Consider the following 21,185-nt stretch of genomic DNA (forward strand, 5'->3'; position numbering starts at 1 on the left):
CCTGCAGGCTTGGCCCCTTTCCTTGGCGCACAGCCTGTCCTTGGCACTTGCCCCTTGGCTGTTGCCTGCCCTTTAATCCTCCCCCCACCACCCTGAAGGGCTGGAATACCCTCTGCTAAGGGTCAAGGCCTTTCTACACAAGCCATTCGCTGGGCGCTTGTGATTCTCCACCCACAGCCGCTTGCACGAAGCTGCCATCCTGCGGGGCTCCTTTGCTGAGGTCAGAGGAACGGCGGCATCATCTGGAAAGCCCACCGAGAAGCTTGCGCGTTCTCACAACCTGACTATGCTGCAGCAGCACCTAGTGGTCGTGCGAAGGAATATACAGGAAAGCGGGTTAAGCAGGCCCCAAGCCCGGCGAACTGGACTCGGAAACCCAGCCAATCCCGTTGCGAATCCAGAGACAGAAACCGCAGTGGGGTCTCCTGTAGAGAAGCCTTTATTACTGATAGCAAGCAATTCCAACTACAGGATTTATTTATTTGCATGTGTATTTGTTTGTGTGAGATGCGGCGACCGCTGAAGAGAATGCCGGTCACGGCGGGCTGCGATCTGTCCTGGGGGTCCCACAGCCAGGGGTCCCTCATGTGCAGACGGCCCAGGCTCTGGGCAGTCGGGCACTCAGAAGGCGGTGTCCGAGCCCTGGGCTTCCTTGGCCTCCCGCGGGTAGTACTCTGCCAGGATGTTCTCTGGGATCCGCTTCAGCAGCTCTTTGGGGAAGATCCGGAGCAGCTGCCAGCCGATGTCCAGAGACTCAAAGACGGTCCTATTCTCATACGCCCCTGCAAGAAGCAGGCATCACAAATTACATTTCTCGCATCCCGTAAGGTGTATCATAGGTTGTGCATGCCATCAAGTCATCTCTGACTTCTGGCAACTCTACGAATGAGCACTCCTTTAAACTCAAGGCTGCGGCTTCCTATATGGAATCAATCCATCTCATAAGTGGATAAGACAGACAGACAGACGGACAGACAGACAATATGTCACTGGTGTATCTAATTGACATTCTGAAGTAGATGATTGACAGATAAATAACAAGGGTCTCTGTGCCCCAGAACATCTAGAAAGAACGTTTACAAAACCACCCCTAAACATTGCAGATGAAGTTTGTGCTATGATATCAGAAGGTTTTAGAAACTGATGCTCTAAAGCGATTCCTCACATCCCCAGCCAAACAAGGCTCCAGGGGTTTTGCGGTGTCTCATGGAGGAGCTAGGAAGCATATCAAGATCGAAGTAGAAACTTCTAGAAGAGAAACATAGAAACAGAGTGAGTCAGAAGGGGCCTCTTGGGCCATCTAGTCTGACCCCTGGCCATGTGCATGTCCAGCCTGTCCTTGAGCACCCTCACCGGTGGGGCCTCAACCGCCTCCCGTGGAAGTCCATTCCACACCCTGGGGGCCCCGACTGTCAGGAAGTCGGGGTGGCTCACATGTGGTTTCTGCATCTATGAATCATTTTTTTTGGCACGGCTGTCTACCAAATGTCCCAAGATTAAGCGAATCCTGCTAAATGCTTGCTCCTTTGCCTGTGAGGACATTGCGAGCTGCCCTTCTCCGCCCAAGCTGTGTCCCATGGCGGCCAACAGCTGCCTGAGGGAAGCCCGCCAGTGGGGCGGCATGGGGCAGCGTCTTCCTGGTCTCATTGCCTCACACAGAGGGCAAACGGTCCCCCCAGGCCAGAGCTCGCCGGATGTGGCTTCCCCCCCTACCAACCTTGTGCAATGAACTGCTTCTCAAACTTCTGCAGGAACTCCAGGTACAGGAGGTCGTCCGCCGACAGGGCTTCCTCCCCGACCACCGCCTTCATGGCCTGGACGTCCTTGCCGATGGCGTAGCAGGCGTACTGCGCAGAAACGCACGGGGGGGGGCGCTCAGAGTCCTGCCCGGGCCACGGCGGGAAGCAGCCGCCCCCAGGGAGACCGGCTGCCCCAGCCACCTGGGCTGCTCCCCGCGTCCCACTTCTCCATCTCAAGCTTGGCTTGCCCTGAGCTTCTCCAGCCTCAAGCCTGGTTTATCCCGACCCTCAAGAAGGTGCCTTCTTTAAATGTCTGCAAGACGAGTCGATTTTTGTGTATATTCCTTTTAATGCATGCACTGCATTTTTGCCTAGTATATACACGCTCTGCATGAAAAGCAATTGCCCCACTGTAAAGCAGTTTTGAACGTTATTTGCGTGTGTGTGTTTGTAAGCAGTGTTTATACATTTGTGATGAGAGTGATTCAAAACAGTGAAAGTGTGAATGGTCCCCCGGGCTGCACCAGCTCACTGCACTGAATTCTCCCTTCCAAAGCTCCTTCTGTTAAAAAGCAAGCCCACTAAGGTCCCAAGACAAGCAGTGCCGCTGCTCTCGTTGTGATCTGTATGATTTTCATTTCAATCCCACCCCATGGCTGAGGCTCCCTGGGCAGTCTGCAGCGGGTCCTCAAATGTGCCGGAAACTCTTCTGGTGCTGCCTACAATGCACTTGGAGTGCATCGGAATAATGGTAGGCACGTGTGACGGCCGCAGACAACTTAGCACTATCCGTGCATTCCGCATCTCAGCACCACCACCACCACAAACACGGGCCTCTCTCTCCCTCGGTAACTCAGCACACCACTGTTCTCATCTGCTGAAACAGACTTTAGTCAAGGAAAGTGTCTGCCATGGCAAATGTGTTAATCTTTACGGTGCCACATGAGTTTTCATCGTTTTTGGTGCAACGGACTAACACAGCCAGCCCTCTGGAAATTCTTATTACTCACTTAACAAGCGGAGAAAGAAAGACCACGAGAATGCAAAAGCCCCTGCCGGTGGAACGACCGTGAAGCACGGATGGCAGGCCATCCTCAGCGCCTGGTGATGTGGCCAGAAAACTTCCAGGACTGCTTTTGTGTTTCAGGAGAGTAGGTGAACTGCTCACCAAAAGACAAGCTAACCGTGTGTGTGTGAAGTAACTTCCTGTGCAGTCCGATGCCTCCCCATCCTTGGCAACAGGAGTGCGGTGCATTATATTACGGGCGGGTCACTTTCATCCCTGTTGAGCGACTGAAACGAGTCCACAGGGACTCGAGAAAGCTTACCAGCTGGTTGGAAACATCTCCGTGGTCCTTCCGGGTCATGCCCTCTCCAATAGCGGACTTCATGAGACGGGAGAGGGACGGGAGGACGTTGATGGGGGGGTAGATCTGTGGGCGAGGGAGCGTGCGAACACAGAAGCATTAGCGCGCCTGCTGTGGAAATGCAGGGCGTGGGTGCGGAGCCCTGGGTGGAGATGCTGCCGGGGCCGGCCCTAGGGAAGGGCTTCAGGAGGAACCCCACCTCCCTCTGCCCGGGGGCAGGCGCAGCGGCAGCAGGAGGACCAGAGGGGGAAGGCCGGCCCCAGGTGGGGGACTCACCTGACGGTTGTGGAGCTGCCTGTCCACATAGATTTGCCCTTCGGTGATGAAGCCCGTCAGGTCGGGAATGGGGTGAGTGATATCTGCCGAGGACAAAACCAGGGCGGGGGGACCTTTCAGTCGTTGGCCCTGCGAGCGGCGCCCCCCCCCCCCCCGGGGCAGTCTGTATGCCAACCGTGCTGCGCTTCCTGGGGCCCCCTGCCGGGGCACGCGTGGGGGGGCGGTCTGAGGCCGCGTGGAAGTGCAATGCGTGGCGTGCGCAGAGCCCCCGCTTTCTCCCTGCTGGCACCTCCGGAGGCGGATCGCCAGCGGCAGGGATGGGGAAGGCGGCTCTGCCTGAGCTGCTCTCAGTTGCCGCTGACAGCCCTGGTGCGAGTGGCCCTAAGGGTCCCCGGGGCGAGGCCCCAAAGTACACGCTGACGTAAGGAACGCCGGATCAGGATCAGCGGAAGCCAGAGTGAAATGGGCAGAAGATGCGCCAGGCAGGAGGAGATGCAGGCGGAGCGGAAAGCGGCAATGGATTCAGTGTTCATCGCTCGCAGAAGCAGGGCTGCAGCTGCATTTCAAGCCCCCAAAATCACGACTAGGAAGACCTGGACAACTCTGCTGTCCACAGGGAAGGCACCGAACTTGTGGAAGCATTTGGACGCCTTGGCTCAGCCACCCGTTCAGAGGGGGCGGCAGCCAAGAAGTCCCAAGAGGACTGAGACTCAGAAGGGCGGCAATGAAGGAACTGGAGAAGACCATCCACTGGAGACCAAGGCCAAGATCACCCGCTGTGGATGGGTGTGGAAGCTGCAGAGTGAAGAGAGGGGGCTGGAAGGAGACTGCCGATCCGAAACCTGGTGCTGGAGGAGGGCTTTGTGGACCGACGGGCGGACAGACAAGGGGGTCCTAGATCAGAACAAGCCGGAGCTTGCCCTGGAATCACAGCTCACAAAACTGGAGCCGTGGTTCTTCAGGCTCATCACGGGAAGGCAAGCTCTGCGGGGAAGACCGTCGTGTTAGGCAAACTCGAAGGCAGAAGGAGGGCCTCACGGGGGATGGATCGGCTCCATCGAGGGCTCTGGCGCCTTGAGTTGCCAAGAGCTGGGCGGGCTGTGAAGACCGGGCAGTTTGGAGGCCGGCCGGCCGCAGGGTGGAGCGAGCCGGAGGGGGCTCGACTCGAGGGCCCTGCAGCTTGTCATGCTGCGGCGCTGCTGCAGAAGAGGCCCTCCTGCGCCGGGCACAGGGCAAGGGCTGCACGAAAGCCGGGCTGGGGCCAAAGGGCCAGTATTGGGGGCGGGCGGCAGGGGGGGCATGGCCACGGGGGGCCGGGCTTGCCCCCCAGCCTGAGTTTCCGCATCCTCTGACCCAGAGGAGGGTACCCCAGGCGTGCGGCAGCACGGCTGGCGCAGAGCGAGGGCGGAAGGGAAGCAGGCTTCCTGCAGCCGCTTCTTCTGTGGCCACTGGAGGGCGCCAGGCCAGCCTCCCCCGCTCCCTCCCTCCAGCTCGGTGTTCTTTCTAGGGGGCAGAGGGGCAGCCTGCGTGGGTCAAGGGGCGAGAGCGCTCCCCCTCCTCCCTGCACCCCAGGAACTTGCAAGGCGTCCCTCTCTGCAGAAACAGCCACGTGTCTCATCCTACCCCGCGTTTCGACCCTGCTGATGGATAAAACTGGGAACTGGAGACGTTGTGGAATTCCCAGTAAGGAACTGAAACGTGCTTTCACTTGCCCAGTTCCCATTTCTTGCTGCTCCGCCAAAAGAGGAACAGCCGAACTTCCCTTTGAAAAGCAAGGCTGGCTGGCTTGGCTCGGCCGTGGAGCGGGGCTCTTCTGGGCTGCTCTTCCCGAGAGGGCGAGGTGGCTTTTGGGCAGCCTCATGAAAATCACAGGCTTGATTACAGTGGCAGAACCGAGACATGCACATGGCGGGCATGTCCTGAGCGGAGCCGGCTGGAGCCGGGGTCAGACTAGGTGGCCTGGGAGCCCCCTTCTGACTCACTCTGATTCTCTGTTTCTAACCCTCTGACCAGTTCACGCGGGGCAGGGGAGCCGAGGAGGACAGTCCTGGGCAGGGTGGGTCATTGGCTGGCCCCGGGCTGCATGCGCACCTTTTTTGCTCTGGGGGAAAGCTGGATGCAAATGCTTGCGCACACGTCCGTGCGAACATTACCGACAGGGAAACCATGTTCCGAGCTGCACGGACGGGGGAGGGAGGCTAAATGCGCCCATGGCTCCGGCCAGGCTCCCACCCCAGCGCTGCTCCCACCTGCGCCAGAAGAATGGGGTTTTCTGGGGCAAGGTTGGGGGAAGTGGGCGGGGCTTGCGGCCACATCAAGGCCGGCCGGCCGGCCGTGGGCAAGTGCGGGCTGCAGGTCGCCCTCCCCAGCTGAAAGTGCAGGCCAGGCAGGCGCCAAGGAGCAGCCAAGCCACCCCCCCTCCCTCCCGCCCTCCAAAACAGTGCCGCCCCGTCTGCTCTTCTTCCGAGAAGGGATGCAAGGCTGGAGGGAACCCTCTGGGAGAAACCGAGCGGGAAGAAATGCTGCTCTGGGAAGACGGCACGGACAGGCACGAACGCCATCTCGGCTGCGCTGCGCTCCAGACCCCTCTTCCCTCGGGATCCCTCCGGCCCAGTGCGCAGCCCAAGCGCACGCTTGCAGGCCGCACCGTGGCCCGGCCGTGCCCTGCAGGACCCTCGCTGAGTGGGCCAGCCCAAAGCCCTCCGGCTCGGGAGGAGGCTGAGCTTCGGGGAAGGCCTGGCTGCAGGGGAGAGGCTGCAGGGAGAGGCGGCCCACGCGGCCAGCCCTTCGCGACGGGGCGCCCTCCAGACGGCCAGGCTGCGGTTTCCACCATCCCTGCCGGCGGGACCAAGGGCCACGGCTGCAGTGAAGCCCTTGGCACAATGAGAGGGACAGGGCTGCCTGGGGAAAGCAGAAGCCCCCCACCACGTGCTGGGCTGCGGGCACGAGGGGAGCCCCCGGAAGGGCTCTCTTGGCGGCCCCCCGGAGCCAGCCACCTGGGCTTCGGAGGGGGCCCGCACCCCCGGGGTGACCCAAGCCACAGGCCACGTCACCCGTGCAGGGGAGGGCCGTGCCCCCCAGGGCAGAAGCCAGCCTCTCCTCCTACTGCATGAGCCAGACCGAGCCTGAAGGAATCCCGCTCCCTGAGCTATCCCGGAAAATACTGCTGGCTGCCACCGCCGAGCAGCCAGTGCTGAGCTCCAGCGAGCTCGGCAGCGCCCCCCCTTTCCTAACGGCCGCCCTGCGCTCCCTACGCCGTGGCCCCTTTGGGAACCAACACGGACTTAAACTGCCGCCTCTCCCTGCAGGGCGGGCAGCCGGCACTCCCCGGCTCCGCTCACCGTCGTTGGGCATGGTCAGGATGGGGATCTGGGTGATGGACCCGTTCCGGCCCTCCACGCGTCCGGCGCGCTCGTAGATGGTGGCCAGGTCAGTGTACATGTACCCCGGGAAGCCCCTCCGTCCGGGCACCTCCTCCCTGGCCGCCGAGACCTGGCAAAAGAGGGAGAGTCGTGAAGGCACCGTGCGGCCCCTGCCCCAGCTCCCTCACCGGCACCCGCCCGGCCGCCCCACTGACCTCGCGCAGCGCCTCGGCGTAAGAGCTCATGTCCGTCAGGATGACGAGCACATGCTTCTCACACTGGTAGGCCAGGAACTCGGCCGTGGTCAGGGCCAGGCGGGGGGTGATGATGCGCTCGATCCTGGGGGAGACAGGCGGCTGATGAAACGACCTGCCATCCGAGGACCTCGCTCGTGGTCTTCACGGCTGCCCTTCCGAGCCTTCGACTTCTTCACATTTCTTGGCTCCGGTCTGCCTTTGGACTGACAACGGAGTCAAGATACCCACAACCCCGTGCACTGTTATTTATTTAATAAATAAATAAAGCTGCAGCCCTGCTTTCACGCCTCCGTCTCCCTCTTCCGCTGGGTGTCGTGCCGATGTGTTGCTGCCAGTCAGGTGGTACCATCCGCATCCCTTCAACCAGTGATGGAGGGCTGGGTCGAACCCAAACAGACTCCGCCCCTCTCGCATCTGTGCACCTCCTCTCCAGCTCGGCCCAGGCTGAGAAAGCGAGCTGAGCCGAGCGAGAGGAAGCCCACCGGCACTCGAGGCTCAACGCTTGCAGAGCTGGCATCCCCCTCCCGCAGGAAGAGGGACCCGCTCGGCTGGAGGGGCTCTCTGCCCAGCAAGCCCCTGTGGGCAACCTTCTTCCCCGGCAAAGCGGCAGCCGAGAAAGGCTGGGCGTGGGGGGGGGGCTGCGCAGGGCCTGGGGCGCGACTCCTGCTGACCGCCCCGCTGGCTGGGTGGGTGCGCTGCCAGCAGTTTGGGCGCAGGGGGTGGCAAAGCGGACCCGGGCCGAGCTGAGCCTGGGAATGGGGTGGTATATAAAGACTAAAAAGACCATGAAGCCCATCAGATTTGCTTCCTCACACACCCCTGGATTTAATTTCTAATTTTAATGTAATTAAAACATTTCTACCCTGTAGTTGTGAAAGGATCTGGAATTAGAGGAAACTGGGGGCAGGGTAAAGCTTTGGCGAGAATGCAAGGCGCTGTTTGCTTAGGGATCTGCTGGAAGGAGCGCCTGCTCGCTTCAGTGAGGCATTTAGTGTGGCTTAAGCTGGATGCCCCAGTGCTGGGCTCTGGAACTGGGGCCAGTGCATGCCCCCCAGAAGCACAGCCTGGGCCAGCTTCAGCTGTTGGGCGGCACAGCAATGTAATAAATGGACAGGTGGCAGGCAGGCAGACGGATGGACGGACGGATGGAATGGCCCGCTGGAGGCTCACTCACGTGGGGTCGTTGGCCAGGTTCAGAAAGAGGCAGACGTTCTCCATTGAGCCGTTCTCCTCGAAGTCTGACTTAAAGAAACGGGCAGTTTCCATATTCACCTGCCAGGTACAGGACAAAAGAGAGCAGTGAGTCTGTGGAGCAACTCGCGGACAAGGTAAGGTCCTGGTTCCGTGGAACTTCCATGTGCAGGGGCAGTGTACCGGCAACAGACTCCAGGGCCTGGGCCATCTCCTTCCTGTCCTACCTCTAGGGCTTCCAGGGGCAACTGACTGGGTTAAAAGTTGCTTGGAGGGTCTGTTTGTGTTTTGAACTGAAGACATAAATGATGTCCATGCGCAGAACGGAAGCCTTCTGGAGTTTTATTGGTGGTATTCTTGGTGCTGGTAATTTCTTTTCCTTTTTTTAAATAGCCTAACTTGCAAAGATAGACCTTTTAATAGTCTAATTCGTAAGCTGCCCTCAGAGTCCCTGCAGACCGGGGAACAGTGCAGCAGCCGTCAAAGTGAAAGAAATACTTACATTAAAATGCTGCAAGAATAGGCCTTGCTGGTCTTGGCACCGCCCAGCAGGGCTGGCTGGAGAACGGAGGGAACCACAGGACTTGGTCCAGCCGAGTCTGCACAAGGCCGCAGCGTGGGGGCCCAGGCCGACAGGGTGCCTGCAGCCCTCTGAACTGGGGGTCCTGGGCAGAGCAGAGGGGGCAGCACACAGGCGATCCATCCCCCTGCAAATCGACTCGATGGCCAGCTTGGCCCTCTGGCCGTGGTCCTGTGGATGCCCCAGCCAGAGGGCTGTCACATGGAGATGGGGAGAGACCTGTTCTCCCCTGCAGAGGAAGGCAGGACGCGCTCCAAGGGAGCCAAGCTCAGGGGGCCAAGGTCCAATTGGGATGCCAGGAAGCACTTCCTGACAGTCAGGACCCTGAGGGTGTGGAATGGGCTTCCCCGGGAGGTGGTTGAGGCCCCCTCAGTGCGGGTGTTCAAGTACAGGCTGGACGTGCACATGGTGGGCATGTCGTGAGCGGGGCCGGCTGGTGCCAGAGGTCAGACTAGATGGCCCGGGAGACCCCTTCTGACTCGCTGTTTCTATGTTTCTATGCCCCGGCGGGGGGGGCGGGGGGCTGTGGCACTGCCAGGGTGGGAGCCGCAGCCAGACCCATCTGGAGGGATCCTGGCTGCCTGGAGGTGGTACTCAGAGCGGGCTCCCCAGCCTGGCGCTCCGGGGACCCACAGATGAGGGCCGCCGAGCTGCGAACTGACATGTATGGACCGGGGCGGGAGAGGCGACCGGGGCCGCCTGCAAGGGCGCGACTGCCCACCAGGGGGAGCAAGGTGCCGCCGATTCGCCCACTGCCCGCCAGCCTGGGGAGGCTGAGCCGGGGAAGCGAGCGGCGCGGAGGGCACCCTTCCCCGGTCCAGCCCGCTTTTCCTTGGGATGCTCCCGCACGGCCAGAGCTGCTGCCCGGCGGGCGGCGAGGGGGCATCCCGCCGGGGCCTCCTGCGGAGCGAGCTCTGCGTAAGGCTTGGGAACGGACGGAGCGGCCGCCTGATGCAGTGGGAGGCTTCAAATGCTCGCGCGTGGCTCAGACGAGCTGCCAGACGGCCCAGTTCCTCTGAAAAGGGGGCGGCTCGTGTGTTGTCATTTTTTTCGTGTCCCTGAGTCCCTCGTGTGTCAGGCATGAATAGGAAAGGGGGGGCACCCCCAGGACACCACCCTCAAGGCGCAACCTCTCACGCCCAAAAGAGGCTCGTGCTGCGCAAGGGGGGCCAATCCCCGCAGCCCTTTCCCCTGAGCACGGCTCGCGTGGGCCCCGGTGCGGCCGGCAGCTCGCCCTTGGACGGCCAGGGGCAGCGAGAGACCAGGTGCTCTGGGAAGAGCGACTCACCCCCATGGCAGCGAAGACGATGGCGAAGTTATCCTCGTGGAAATCCAGGGCGCCCTTGGACTTCTTCACCAGCCCGGCCTGCCTGCAGATCTGAGCCGCAATCTGAGGCGTGCGAGGAGGAGAGCAAGCCCACGTCACGAGGAGGAAAGGAGCCACGGGTGGGCGCAGCACGGGCCCCCTCGGGCGCCGCGCACAACGCGGGGCAGCAGCGAAGGGAAGGCCGCGTGCCCGCAGTTCCTCCCAGGGCCAGCAGGGGGGTTCCGAGGCACCCCAGGAGGGCGGGGGGAGCGAGGAAGCCCTGCTCATTCGCATACATTAGCATAAATGAATATGCCAGGCCGTATGGCTTACAGAGACGGTAGAGCTGGAATGGGTGGGGGGGGGTCCAGCACATGCTCCTAATTTATTTGTGGAGGAGACCTGACTTGTGTAACGGCTCGCTGCAGCTCCCAATTTCAGGAAAAAAAGCACGATCGCTCTGGAAATGTCAGAACTCGCATTCAAGGCCGAACATTCTGCCCGGTCTGGAGTTTGTGTCCCATTAGCAGCAGGGACGGCTTGGCCTGCCGAGCGCCTGGTCGCCCCTTTCGCTCCATTTGTGCCGCCTGGCGTGGAATCGGCAGCTTCCTCAAAACTTTCCTCCCTTAACCCGCTGCCTAAGGCCACCGTTGGATGGTCACTGTTTGGTTCCGCAGTTGTGAAAAAGGGCCCTCTGCACATGCTTGGGGGCACTCACGTCTTGCTGATGGGTGCTAAAACCAAACACGTCCTGATGCACACCTCCCAGAGAGTCCTGCTTGGGAATATCGGGTGCAGTTTTATAAATGGCGAGCATGTCATGAGCAGAGCTGGTTGGGGCTCTGCTCAAGCCAGATTAGAAGGCCCAGAAGCCAGACTAGATGGCCCAGAAGGCCCCTTCTGACTCGCTCAGTTTCTAAGTCAAATAAACAAATGAAAATAAAACATGCCAACGGCGCTGGTGGGGAGTACAGTGCCCCCGCGCCCCTGGGGAACTGGGGAAGAGCAGGGAGTTTCCAGCCCCCCGGTCTCCTCTGCACCCTTTGCTCCTGCAGCGCTCGCCACCCCAGACCTCGAGTTTATCATATTCACTTTCATCTGTCACTCCCAATCTGTCAAGGTGTGTTTTCCAGCCGATTGTGCTCCTTGGTGCGTGTGCGGGAGCACACACATGCCCACTGCTGTTGTTGAGGAGTGGAAGGCAGCCGCTTCCCTCATTGGGCGCAGGGCCAGCCCGACCCCCGGTGCGCGGGGAGCAGCCCTGCTATTTCGGGTTCATCAAAGGGCAGGGCTGCGCTGCCGCAGCAATCGGGGCTGACAAGGCCTGGCATTTCAGCCGGGCGCTTCTGCTCTTGTCAGCTCTGAGAGCCTCGTTGCACTTGGCAACTGCGGTGGGAAGCCCCCCCCCCCGCCCTCTTCTCTGGCTCTTCTGCGTTGCCTTCGGAGGGGGTTGGCGGGACGTCAGCACCCGAAAGGGGGGGTTGGCCTGTGCCAGGACCTGACCCCCCAGCTATTAGTCGTTTTGCAGCAAGAGTGTTTCTGTGGATGTGCAGAGTGCAAATGGCCCTGGAGGGTCACAGGATGGGATTTCAAGGCGGGCTGGAGGTCCAGCACCCAACTCTTTGGAAAGTAGTCGGTGCAGCTGGGCGCAGTTTAGGTCTCCTGAGGTTTAGAGGAGCAGGGGGGGCTTCCCCATGATCCCCACGCTGGGAGTCTGCCTTCACACGTGCCCTGCCTGCCCGGTGGGGTCTGGGACCTCCCGTGCCTTGGCCAGCTTCAGTTCGCAACGCGCTTCCGGAGCACAGCTCCTCTCCTTTCAGAGAGAGAAGGCAAGGACTCGCTTGCGCCAGAGCCCCCTTCCGTCCCTGAAGCACACCCGGCCAGGCGGAGCAGGGGGTGGGTTGCGGGGTGGCAGGTCCTGGAAACGGGCCCCGTGAGCCAGGCGCTGTGGGGTGCCGCGTACCTCGTTGTGGGGGAGGCCCGCTGCGGAGAAGATGGGGATCTTCTGCCCCCTGGCAATGCTGTTCATGACGTCAATGGGGGAAATCCCCGTCTGGATCATCTCCTCCGGGTAGATGCGCCCGTGCGGGTTGATGGGCTGGCCTGGAGAAGGAGAGCCGGAGCCAGCTGCTGGGATGCGGGGGGGGGGGGAGGCAGAGAGCCCCCTCTGCAGCAGCTGGCCTCCCCAACCTGGGGTCCCCCAGATGTGTGGGTCTGCAGCTGCCGTAGCTCCAGCCAGCGCTGGGTGGCCAGGGATGGCAGCCTGATGCATCTGGAAAACCCTCGGTCAGGGACAGGGACGGCCGCGCGAGGCTGGCGGAGACGGGCACTGCGCAGGCGCGACACCCATGGGTGCGACGCGCAGAGACCTTCCCCACGGGACAAGCTTCCATCCCTGCCTCAGGCGCTTTTGACCCGAGCGAGCGTGGCCCTGAGCCCTTCCAGGCTGCGCAGCGATCGGGAAAGGGTCAGCGACGGAGCCTCTGCTTCCGGGAGCTCCTAAAGCACCTGCCCCTGAACTACTATCCAAAAGCTCGCCAGAGATGCTCTGGTCCCCTTCAGGCCGCCTCCTCCTCTGCGTACATTGGGGGCGGCAAGTGCACCTCTTGTGAGACTCCGGAGAATGGCGGAGGAGGAAGGGCTGTTTTACTTTCTTGTAATGCAAAGGAAGCATGCGACTGATATCCTGCCTTTTTCCTACAAAGGGCTCAAGGCAGCTTACATCGTTCTCCTCCTCCATCTTATCCCCACAACAACAACCCTGTGAGGTAGGCTGGGCCGAGCGTCTGTGACTGGCCCAGAGTCACCCAGTTGGCTCCATGGCTGAGCGGGGACTCGAACCCGGATCCCCTGAGTGCCAGTCCCTCGCTCTCAACCACGACGCCACCATGATTTGGCACTGGTTCTCCCTGAGGAAGTTAAGTCGCAGCTGCAGGACCTCTGAAGTGGTACAGCCCAAACACGAGTGGACCCCGTAAGTGTTTATGCAGCCGCTCTGCGCCTTGCCATTTTCGTGGGATTCGGGAAGCGGGGGGCTCCCTGCTGGGAAGGCTGGCTCCCCCCCCCACTCCACTGAGTCAGGAGCGCCATTCCTGCTCAGCAGCAGGCGGAGGTGCCGCTCGAAGGGCCCCTGGAAGCACAAAGACGTTCTCCCTTGGAGCAGAGCGAACAAAACGTGCGCTGACTCTGCAGAGCTGACGGCAGCCAGACTTGCGACGGCTGGCCCCTGCATGTGTTTTGACCACAGCAACCATCAGCCTCAGCATGCATGCTCAACAGCTGGGGCTTAGGGGAGCTATAACCTGAAACATCTGGTATTTGACCAGGATATCCCTCTGTCCGCGGTTCTTAGCCCCCATAGGAGGAATGGGAACATTTGGCGCTCCGGTGGCTCTTGGACTACAAAGCCTATCATCCCTGCTGGGAGCTGAGTTCCAGCAACACCTGCGGGACTGCATCTTCCCCACCTCTGGAGGTCTGCTTCCAGGCCCCACCTCCAGGCCCGTGGGGAGCCCCACAGAAACCACATGTAGCGTCTGCACTGCCTGCTGATGCTGTTTCACCTGGAAGCTTTTGTCTCCAGCCTAAGAACTAGAATCCTGACATGGGGTTTGCTTTTTTAAACTGGCACCCTCCAGTGAAGCTTCAGTGACGGTTCGTATCGAAACAGGATTCCTCGGCTTTCGCTCTTGCGGCCCCCCACACGCCATCAAGCCATCTCCGACTTATGGCGGCCCCTTGAATGAAAGCCCTCCGGCACCAGCACCCTCCTCCTCCTCTTGGGAAGCCGAGGGCTTCCTCGCCGACCGGCAGCGGCCTCTGTCCCGCTACGTGGGGCGGCATTTGGAAGGGCGGGGAGCCCTGGCTTCCTTGGGACAGAGGCAGTGTCTCCACCCACCCTGGGAGCCCCGGCGGCTCCTGAGTAGCCCCAGGCTGTGCCCCAGACGAGCCCCGTGGAGCCCGCTTTCCCCCGGCGCGGATCACGGGGGCTCACCGTTAATGTCCAGGAAGTCCTCCGCCATCACCATCGGCCCTTTGTCGATCGGCTTCCCAGAGCCATTGAAGACCCGGCCTGCAAGAAAAGCCGGACGCGCTGCTGGAAACGGGTTGCAGAGGAGGGGAGGGCGGGGTCCCCAAGGACCACCTCCTTCAGCCCCCCGACTTAAAGTAGGGTGCCACCGGACCTGTATTTGACAGCAGCCCAGAGTGGTGCCTTGCCAGCCCAAGAGCTGAGCTGAGGGCCCCCCCACGAGTGGGGCCGCCCATCCCGCCACCCAGGCCCTGTGCCACACCGGTCCCGCTGGATCCGGCGTGCGAGGCTGAGCGGCAGCCCCCCCGCGCGCCCCCCGACACAGGGCCCCGCACAAGCCGGGTCGGAGGGCGGCCCCGCTCCACCGCGGCAGCGCGAAGCAAACGCGCGTCCCACGGCTTCTGCCACAGTCCGTCCGCCCCTCGTCGGGGGGCCACGAGAGCGGGGCTTCAGCGGGACTGCCTCCCACGGAAGCGTGAGCAGGCCGAGCCGCGAGGGTCTTTCTCGCAGCTGGCGATGGGCCGGGTGTCCAGCCAACGTCTCGGCTCTTGCCGTGCCCCGAGGCCACGCTGGCGCTGGAGCGGCATGTTCCAAAATTAAACTCGCTGCAGCAGTCAGTCCGTGGGGGGGGGGGGGCAGGACTGGAGTGGTTCAAATGAGCGCTTTGTTTGCTTCCTCACAGCTCTTTAACTTCTGTCCAACCGTCTGTCCTTCCTAACATTTATAAACCACTCCACGGGATCCAAGTGAGGAACGCGCAACCTCAGAAGCAAGGAAACCTGATCTCCACCCACGCTGGCCAACCCGCTTCCCAAGGAAGAACTGCGAGCAGCACATGGGTACCATGGCACCACCTGCCCATGCTCCCCAGCAACTAGGGTGCATAGGCAGACTGTCTCTGACATCGGAGCAGCCTTGGTGGCCCACAGCCCCCCCCGGCACCTGCCAACTGGCCGCCTGTTTAAAAAGTTTGGGGGCCCCTGCTTTGAAGAGTAGCTTTGGGGGTAGCTGGTTTGACGCCCTCCCCACAACTGGACGGACCCCCCAGGCCCTGCCCAGCTGCCACGCAGCACTACGCATGTGCGAATGACCCCCAAAGGCCAACTCTTAAGTAGACCTTTCTAAACCTTTTGATTGTATTCAGCGTTCTGCCAGTTCGCCATTTTAGTTTCTGGGCTTGTTTGCTTTAACCCGATTGGACTGTCTTAAACAACATTCTGTTGCCATGCCTTGCTTTATCTGCTTATGAGCTGCCTGGGCAGGCAGGAGATACGTAGATCCCGACAAGCGAGCGAGAGAAAGGAAGGCTCTGGGTTCCAGGCTGGGCATTTCCCTTTCAAATCACAGAATTGTGGAGCTGGACAGAACCACAGAGGTCATCTAGTCCAGCCCCCGCTCAGCACAGACTCTGCAGTGCAGGGGCCCAGAACTGGACACAGGACTCCAGATGAGTACCCCTCATTCTTCCCTCTGTCTTTTACCTTGGACATATCTAAAGAAGGGTTTTTTTTGTTGCTTTTAGCATCCATCGCTAGCTTAAATTCACTCCTAGTTTGCCTGACACCATCCCTTCAATTCCGTGCTACCTGCCTGCATTTTTCCTTCGTGGATGGGCCTTCCCAAATATGTCCCTTTTTCTTTTCAGAGCATCCTTAAGCTTTTTGTGAAGCTTCATGGGCTTTCTTTTTCCTGGTTGGAATTATTTGCAATTGTACCTTTAGAATTTCCTTTTTAAAAAAATCCCACCTCTCTTGGACTCCATTTCTCACTACAGTCACTTGCCGTGGGACTCGGCTTATCATTGTTCTGAGTTCATTAAAATTGGCTCCCTCGAAGTCCCGGGTGCGTGTTTGGCTGCCCCCCTTTTGCTCCCTTTAGAACCAAGGATCCGCGGACGGGATCCCCCTGAGCTCCCGCAGCCGCCCCTTTGGCCACCGGGACTTCCCTGCACCGAGTCTGGGAGGGCCGTTCCTCTTGTCCCGCCCTCCGCTTTCCGTCGGAGGAAGTTGCCAGCAGCAGATGCTGGAATCTCTTGGCGGGACCCCGTTGGGCAGAACGTGCCTCCCAACAGATACCGGGGACACTGAAGCCCCCCTTAATGGCAACAGCGCCCCTCCTTGACACGCTGGCGCCTTGCTGTCCAAAGGGGTCATCCTCACCTGCTCCTCGGGCAGGTGGTTGGTAAGAGACCCCGCCACTCTGCTCCTCTTATCCCTCGCGCCATTGCTGTTCACCCCGATGCTCTCAAGGGGGCCCCTAAGCATTTCTGCGCAGTGACGTGGCTCTTCAACACACAGAGCGCACCTCCACCGCCCTTTCCGTTCCTGCTGTTCCTCCGGGACAGTTTGCCCTTCGGTGGCTGAATGCCGGCCCCGGGAGTCGGCCCACCGAGTTTCAGTTACACCTGTCCAGTCGCATTCCCCCTCCCGTATTAAGAGTTCAAGTTCATGCTGTTTGTTTCCCACACTCTGGGCTTTAGTACACGGACACTGCAGAGCACATGCTTCAAGGCACCGAGCCCCTGGGTGGCCTGCTTAACCTTTCCACCAGAGACCCCTCGTTCTCTCCTGTGCATTGCTGTTCCCCCAGCCCCGCCCCCTATAGATTGGTTATCAGCCACGGCCAGGAACAAATCAATACAGCTGCACTCATCCTCCCCCCTCCCCGCGACTGGCAAGACCCCCAGTATGCTGCTTTCTTCCGGTCCTTTAAGAGGGACGGGAGAAAAAGCATTGCTGTTGTCACAGCAAATGAAGATCAATGCAGAAATGGAAATGGGGCGAAGGAGCCGCGGACCATGAAAGGCCAGTAACCTTGGTGTTCAGGCACGTTCCGTTTGTCTTAGACACACATCACTGAAGCACAAAAGAGGAGGAGGAGGAGGAGGAGAGGAGGTGAAAGAGAAAGAGGAAGGACTCTCTGGGCAGTCCGAGGCACCTGCGCACGCAAGAGCTCCAGTCGCTCTGGAGAGCCAGCGCCCGGCCACTCGGCTCTTCGCCGCAGCCCCTTGCACCCCCACCGCCCGCCGCATCCGCACCCGCCTCCTGAGACGACCCCCTTGCGCAAAGGCACAAGGCCGTCCCGCAGCCGTTGTGCCCGCTGCTGACACGCAGGGCAGCCCGCCGGGCCATGTGCCACGGCCATTTCGTCGTCAGGTCAACGTGGGCCGCTTAACCCGCGATGAGCGCATGGTGGCCCGGCCTGCACGGCACAAAAGACCCTCCTATCGGGCTGCCCAGAGGTTGCGTATGCAGAACCGTGCGGCACACACCGGGGTGCGTGACTGGAGCCATCCTAAAAGCAAGCAGCGTAATTCAGTGGGTCAGTTGTCCCCAGGCCGGTGTCCTCCGGGTGTGTGGGGGTGAGGATTCCTGTGGCCAGACTGGCTGAGGATGCTGGGAGCTGTAGTCTGGCGTATTTGGAGAGCCCCAACTTGGGGAAGGCTCAGGTGTGGAGTCCTGCAAGAGGTCGCCACTGCTGGGCCATCCAATGGGAGAGGAAGGGGCTGATTCTGGTGCAAAGCGATGCCACCAGTGCAAGACCTGGAGGGGAGGCTGCAACTGAGGGGACAAAGACGGTGCCTCTTGCTCCGGGCAATGAACCTGAGCCACCGACCGGAGGGGGATTGTTTTTGCTAACAGTGAATCTCAGCAGCTGAACTGCGAGATTAAAAGCCACCCAAAATGAACAAGCCCTCCTGACCTCTCTGGATGGCAACATCCAACCTTTCTCCATCAGCATAGCCTCTGCCAAGCTGTGTAAGGAGACTTCCCTGGGAAAAGAGCATCGCTGGGAATACGGTGAGTTACAGGACACACCAGGCTCTCTCCGAGGCCTCATCTCCTTCGCCTGCGTTTTGAGCCCACGCCTCCTGCGCGTCTCACAAATGCCTGACGTTCAAAATCCACGCGGCTGCCGCCCCCCTCGTGACGGAAGGGCGCACGTCTGTCGCAGTCTCCCTGGAGGGAAGGAGAACTTGTGCCAAAGCACGGCTGTCCATCCCACCGGAACCGGTGCGAGAGCGGCTGCCCTCGAGCCGTGCGGCCCCAGGGCGGCCCCCCACGCCGGCACTGGATGACACCTTTCCTCAGGATGGCCCTCCACCCTGGGTGGCCCCTTGCCTTTCCTCACCTCCGTCCGGCCATCCGTCCATCCGTCCGTCCGGCCTCCCTTTTGTTAAGCCATCTGATCTAGGGTCGCCCCGATGCTCTTTCACCCTCCTTTGTGGCTGGATTAACTCACAGCCCTTTTTGCAGATGCGGCAACAAGGCATTATATCAAGATTAATTTGTTCCCCTTCCATCTCCGTCCCGATGGGGCGTTACGTACCTAGCATATCCTCGGAAACAGGTGTGCGGAGAATGTCCCCTGTGAACTCGCAGGATGTCTTACTTGCATCAATCCCAGATGTTCCTTCAAACACCTGCAAAGGAGGCCGGAGATCCAATTATTGGCAATTAGAGCAGATGAGCAGCAAATGAGGCCAGGCAGGTTCAGAGGGGAGGGTCCGGGAGGTGCTTTCTCGCCCTGTGCTCGCCTGACCTGCAGCTTGGGAGGATGAACTTCATACCAGAAGGATGAAAGGGACGGCTGCCTCCTCGCTCCTCCATGTGCCACCCCGGAGCCCTGGCTTTTTCCAGCCTGGATCACCCTCAGCAGCCGTGCCCCCGGCACCCCCGGCCGTCTCTGGGAGCAGCTCCCTGCGCTGGTCCTGGCCTAGACAGCCCGTACTGCCTTGGGACCAGGCTGCCTGCAGACTGCCTCTGCCCTCGGAGGCTCCTGGTTGCTAGCATCTTCGAGGGGGGCCCTGTGGGGGCCCCCAGCTCCAGGGACACACGTGCCGGTGACACAAGGGGCTGCCTGCAGGCTTTGGAACCGCCTGCCAAGTGAGGCCGTGTCAACTCCTTCTTGGTTGTCCTGCCGGCAGGTGAAGCCACTCCGACTTTGGCAGGACTTTGCTGTCCGAACTGTCCTGTTGCCAAAGGTGGTGGTGGTTTAATGAACTGTTGCCTTTTCACTGTGAGTGTGTTTTAATACTTACTTCTATGCTCTGTTTTTAAATAATGATTTCTTTTAATTCTTTTTTAATCGCTAGCTCTTTTCATGCCACTTTTTGACAGAACGTCAGAATATAAATAAAATAAATACACTGATAAATAAAAGACGGAGAAATAGACTTTTGGTCTGATCCAGCAAGGCACTGTTTATGTTCTGATGGCCACTAGGTTAAGAAGCTTTACAAAGAGTCGGGCGAATTCTTCTCTGAATGGCATGGATCTGCCCAGAGCTATTAGCCAAAGCCCCCGCCCCCCCATGTTCAGAGGAAGCACACCACGCTCTGGGGCAAACCTCAGGTCAGTGTGGGCTCTTGCCCCAAGAAGCACCGGAGTGGCGGATAAAGACTTCTCAGCAGCCACTCGAGGAGGAAGAGGCGGCCAGAGGCTCTCCTTGTGCAGATCGCCTGCCTCCTCCAGGTGGTACTGGTGGCACGCTGAGGGTCCGCCCTCCTGCTGCCCTCCCTTTTCTGGCCGAGCGGCACCTGGATAACCTGGCTGTGCAGTGCCACCTGGCCTGGCAAAGGCCTCCCGGCAGCCATGGTCACCGAGAGGCCCTGCAGGGCTTGCGAGACGCCACAGCAGAGCGGCCAGCCAGCTGGCCACCAGCTCACACTCCGGCCCCCGGGCCCGCAAGGGAGGCGTGGGGAAAAGAGGTGCCGCCCAGCAACGCTGCAACATTTGGGGGGGGGGTCCTAGTCCGGCCTCCACTCGTTCGGAGTATCATCAGCCCCGCCAGGGCGGCTCCAGCGCCTGCTTTTCCAGTCTATGGACGGTCACCCGTTCCGCCAAACTGCAGAACCGCAGCGGCGCCCGAACTAGAAACACCCCGTGGCTCAGTCAAGCATCCGATCGATCGATGAGTTGCCACGGCAAGGGCATCAAGCCACGCCCTGATCAGCTCCTGGCTGAAGGGAAGGGCGCAGCGAGCGAGCGGAAGGCCGGAAGGAAGAAGCCCGGCTCCCCCCCACCCCCGGACTAAGTCCCAAAAGCATCGATCTGCTGCTTGCAAGGCCCTGCGCCCTTTGACCTTCCGCAGTGGAGCAGCCAAGAAATCAGAATACACCTGCAGGGCCCCCCCGCACCACTTGGAACAAGGAGACAGGTGGCTTCTAGAGGAGGGTGGTGGCGCCCCGCTTGCAGTGCTCTCCCCAAGAGGCCTTCCCGGTGCCTGTGTCTGGTCCCTCCCATGACAGCCCCAGGCCCTTCGCTTCCCCCAGGCAGCGCTCCCTGTTAAGCATGCAAGCAAATGCGTAAAAAATGGGGCACAGCACTGGGTGTGAAAGAGCCCACACACGCCTGGAGGGCCGGGCAGGGCAGGGCCAGCTCCCACAGTCCTGTGCTGCCAGGAGACCCAGTTGGCTGCATGAGGGGGTCTCCCACAGAAAGCAGACGCCAGTGGCCCGTCCGACGTGGCCTCCACTCTCCTGCCAGGCGTGGCTTCCCGTGCCTACAGCTGGCGCCGGGAGAACCCTCCGTTTGCATGCCCTCCGTGGCAGCACTGCTCCAGGTGTGAGGGGCCCTGGACAACATGGTCCCAGGTGGACTTGCTCCTCCGCTGGGGGGCCCTGGCCACTGCCCGGCGATGCTGGCTGAGCACTCCGACCCCACAGCTCCAGGGAGCGCCTGGGACTCCACATCGCCCGATCCAAAGGCCAGGCTGAGGCCGCAGGGAAAGACCCGGCCTGGCTGGGGGCTGCCACCGCCAGACGGAGAGGGGGCTGCTCAGGAGGGCCGCTTCCAGCCCAGCGTCCTTCCAGGAGCCACCCGGGCTGAGCTTGGCTGAGCCCGCCTTCCTGCCCCGGCCGCCCGCCCCTCCTGCCCCACTGAGGCGGCCCTCCAAGGCTCCGCGAGCAGAGCGAGGCTTGTCGCCCCGTGCCTGCGCATTGCCCCGGGGGCGCCCAACCGGGGCGCGGGCCGGGCGCTGCCCCCGCCGGCCCAGCCCCAGGCCCGCGGCCTTTGCATCCCCTCTCCCCGGCTAAGCCGCTTCGGCCGAGGCCGGGCCGGTGAGCCTGACTCCGTA

General features: G+C 60.9%; 1 protein-coding gene across 1 annotated transcript in view; it reads right to left on the reverse strand.

The window, feature by feature from the left end:
• Positions 1 to 515: 515 nt before the first annotated feature.
• The window catches only part of ATP6V1B1 (ATPase H+ transporting V1 subunit B1), a 44,169-nt gene continuing 23,499 nt past the window's right edge, over positions 516 to 21,185 (reverse strand). Inside the window, exons 4-14 of the mRNA XM_044428930.1 lie at positions 18,438 to 18,531; positions 14,073 to 14,150; positions 12,042 to 12,181; positions 10,061 to 10,162; positions 8,176 to 8,273; positions 6,960 to 7,083; positions 6,724 to 6,874; positions 3,383 to 3,465; positions 3,068 to 3,172; positions 1,718 to 1,847; positions 516 to 782 (exon numbers count right to left, since the gene is read on the reverse strand). Of these exons, the coding sequence (XP_044284865.1) occupies positions 622 to 782; positions 1,718 to 1,847; positions 3,068 to 3,172; positions 3,383 to 3,465; positions 6,724 to 6,874; positions 6,960 to 7,083; positions 8,176 to 8,273; positions 10,061 to 10,162; positions 12,042 to 12,181; positions 14,073 to 14,150; positions 18,438 to 18,531 (1,266 nt within the window). The 3' untranslated portion in view covers positions 516 to 621. The remainder of the gene's footprint in view (positions 783 to 1,717; positions 1,848 to 3,067; positions 3,173 to 3,382; positions 3,466 to 6,723; positions 6,875 to 6,959; positions 7,084 to 8,175; positions 8,274 to 10,060; positions 10,163 to 12,041; positions 12,182 to 14,072; positions 14,151 to 18,437; positions 18,532 to 21,185) is intronic.

This window comes from Varanus komodoensis, unplaced genomic scaffold (assembly GCF_004798865.1).
Source record: "Varanus komodoensis strain SLA01 unplaced genomic scaffold, ASM479886v1 scaffold2, whole genome shotgun sequence".
Taxonomy (NCBI): domain Eukaryota; kingdom Metazoa; phylum Chordata; class Lepidosauria; order Squamata; family Varanidae; genus Varanus; species Varanus komodoensis.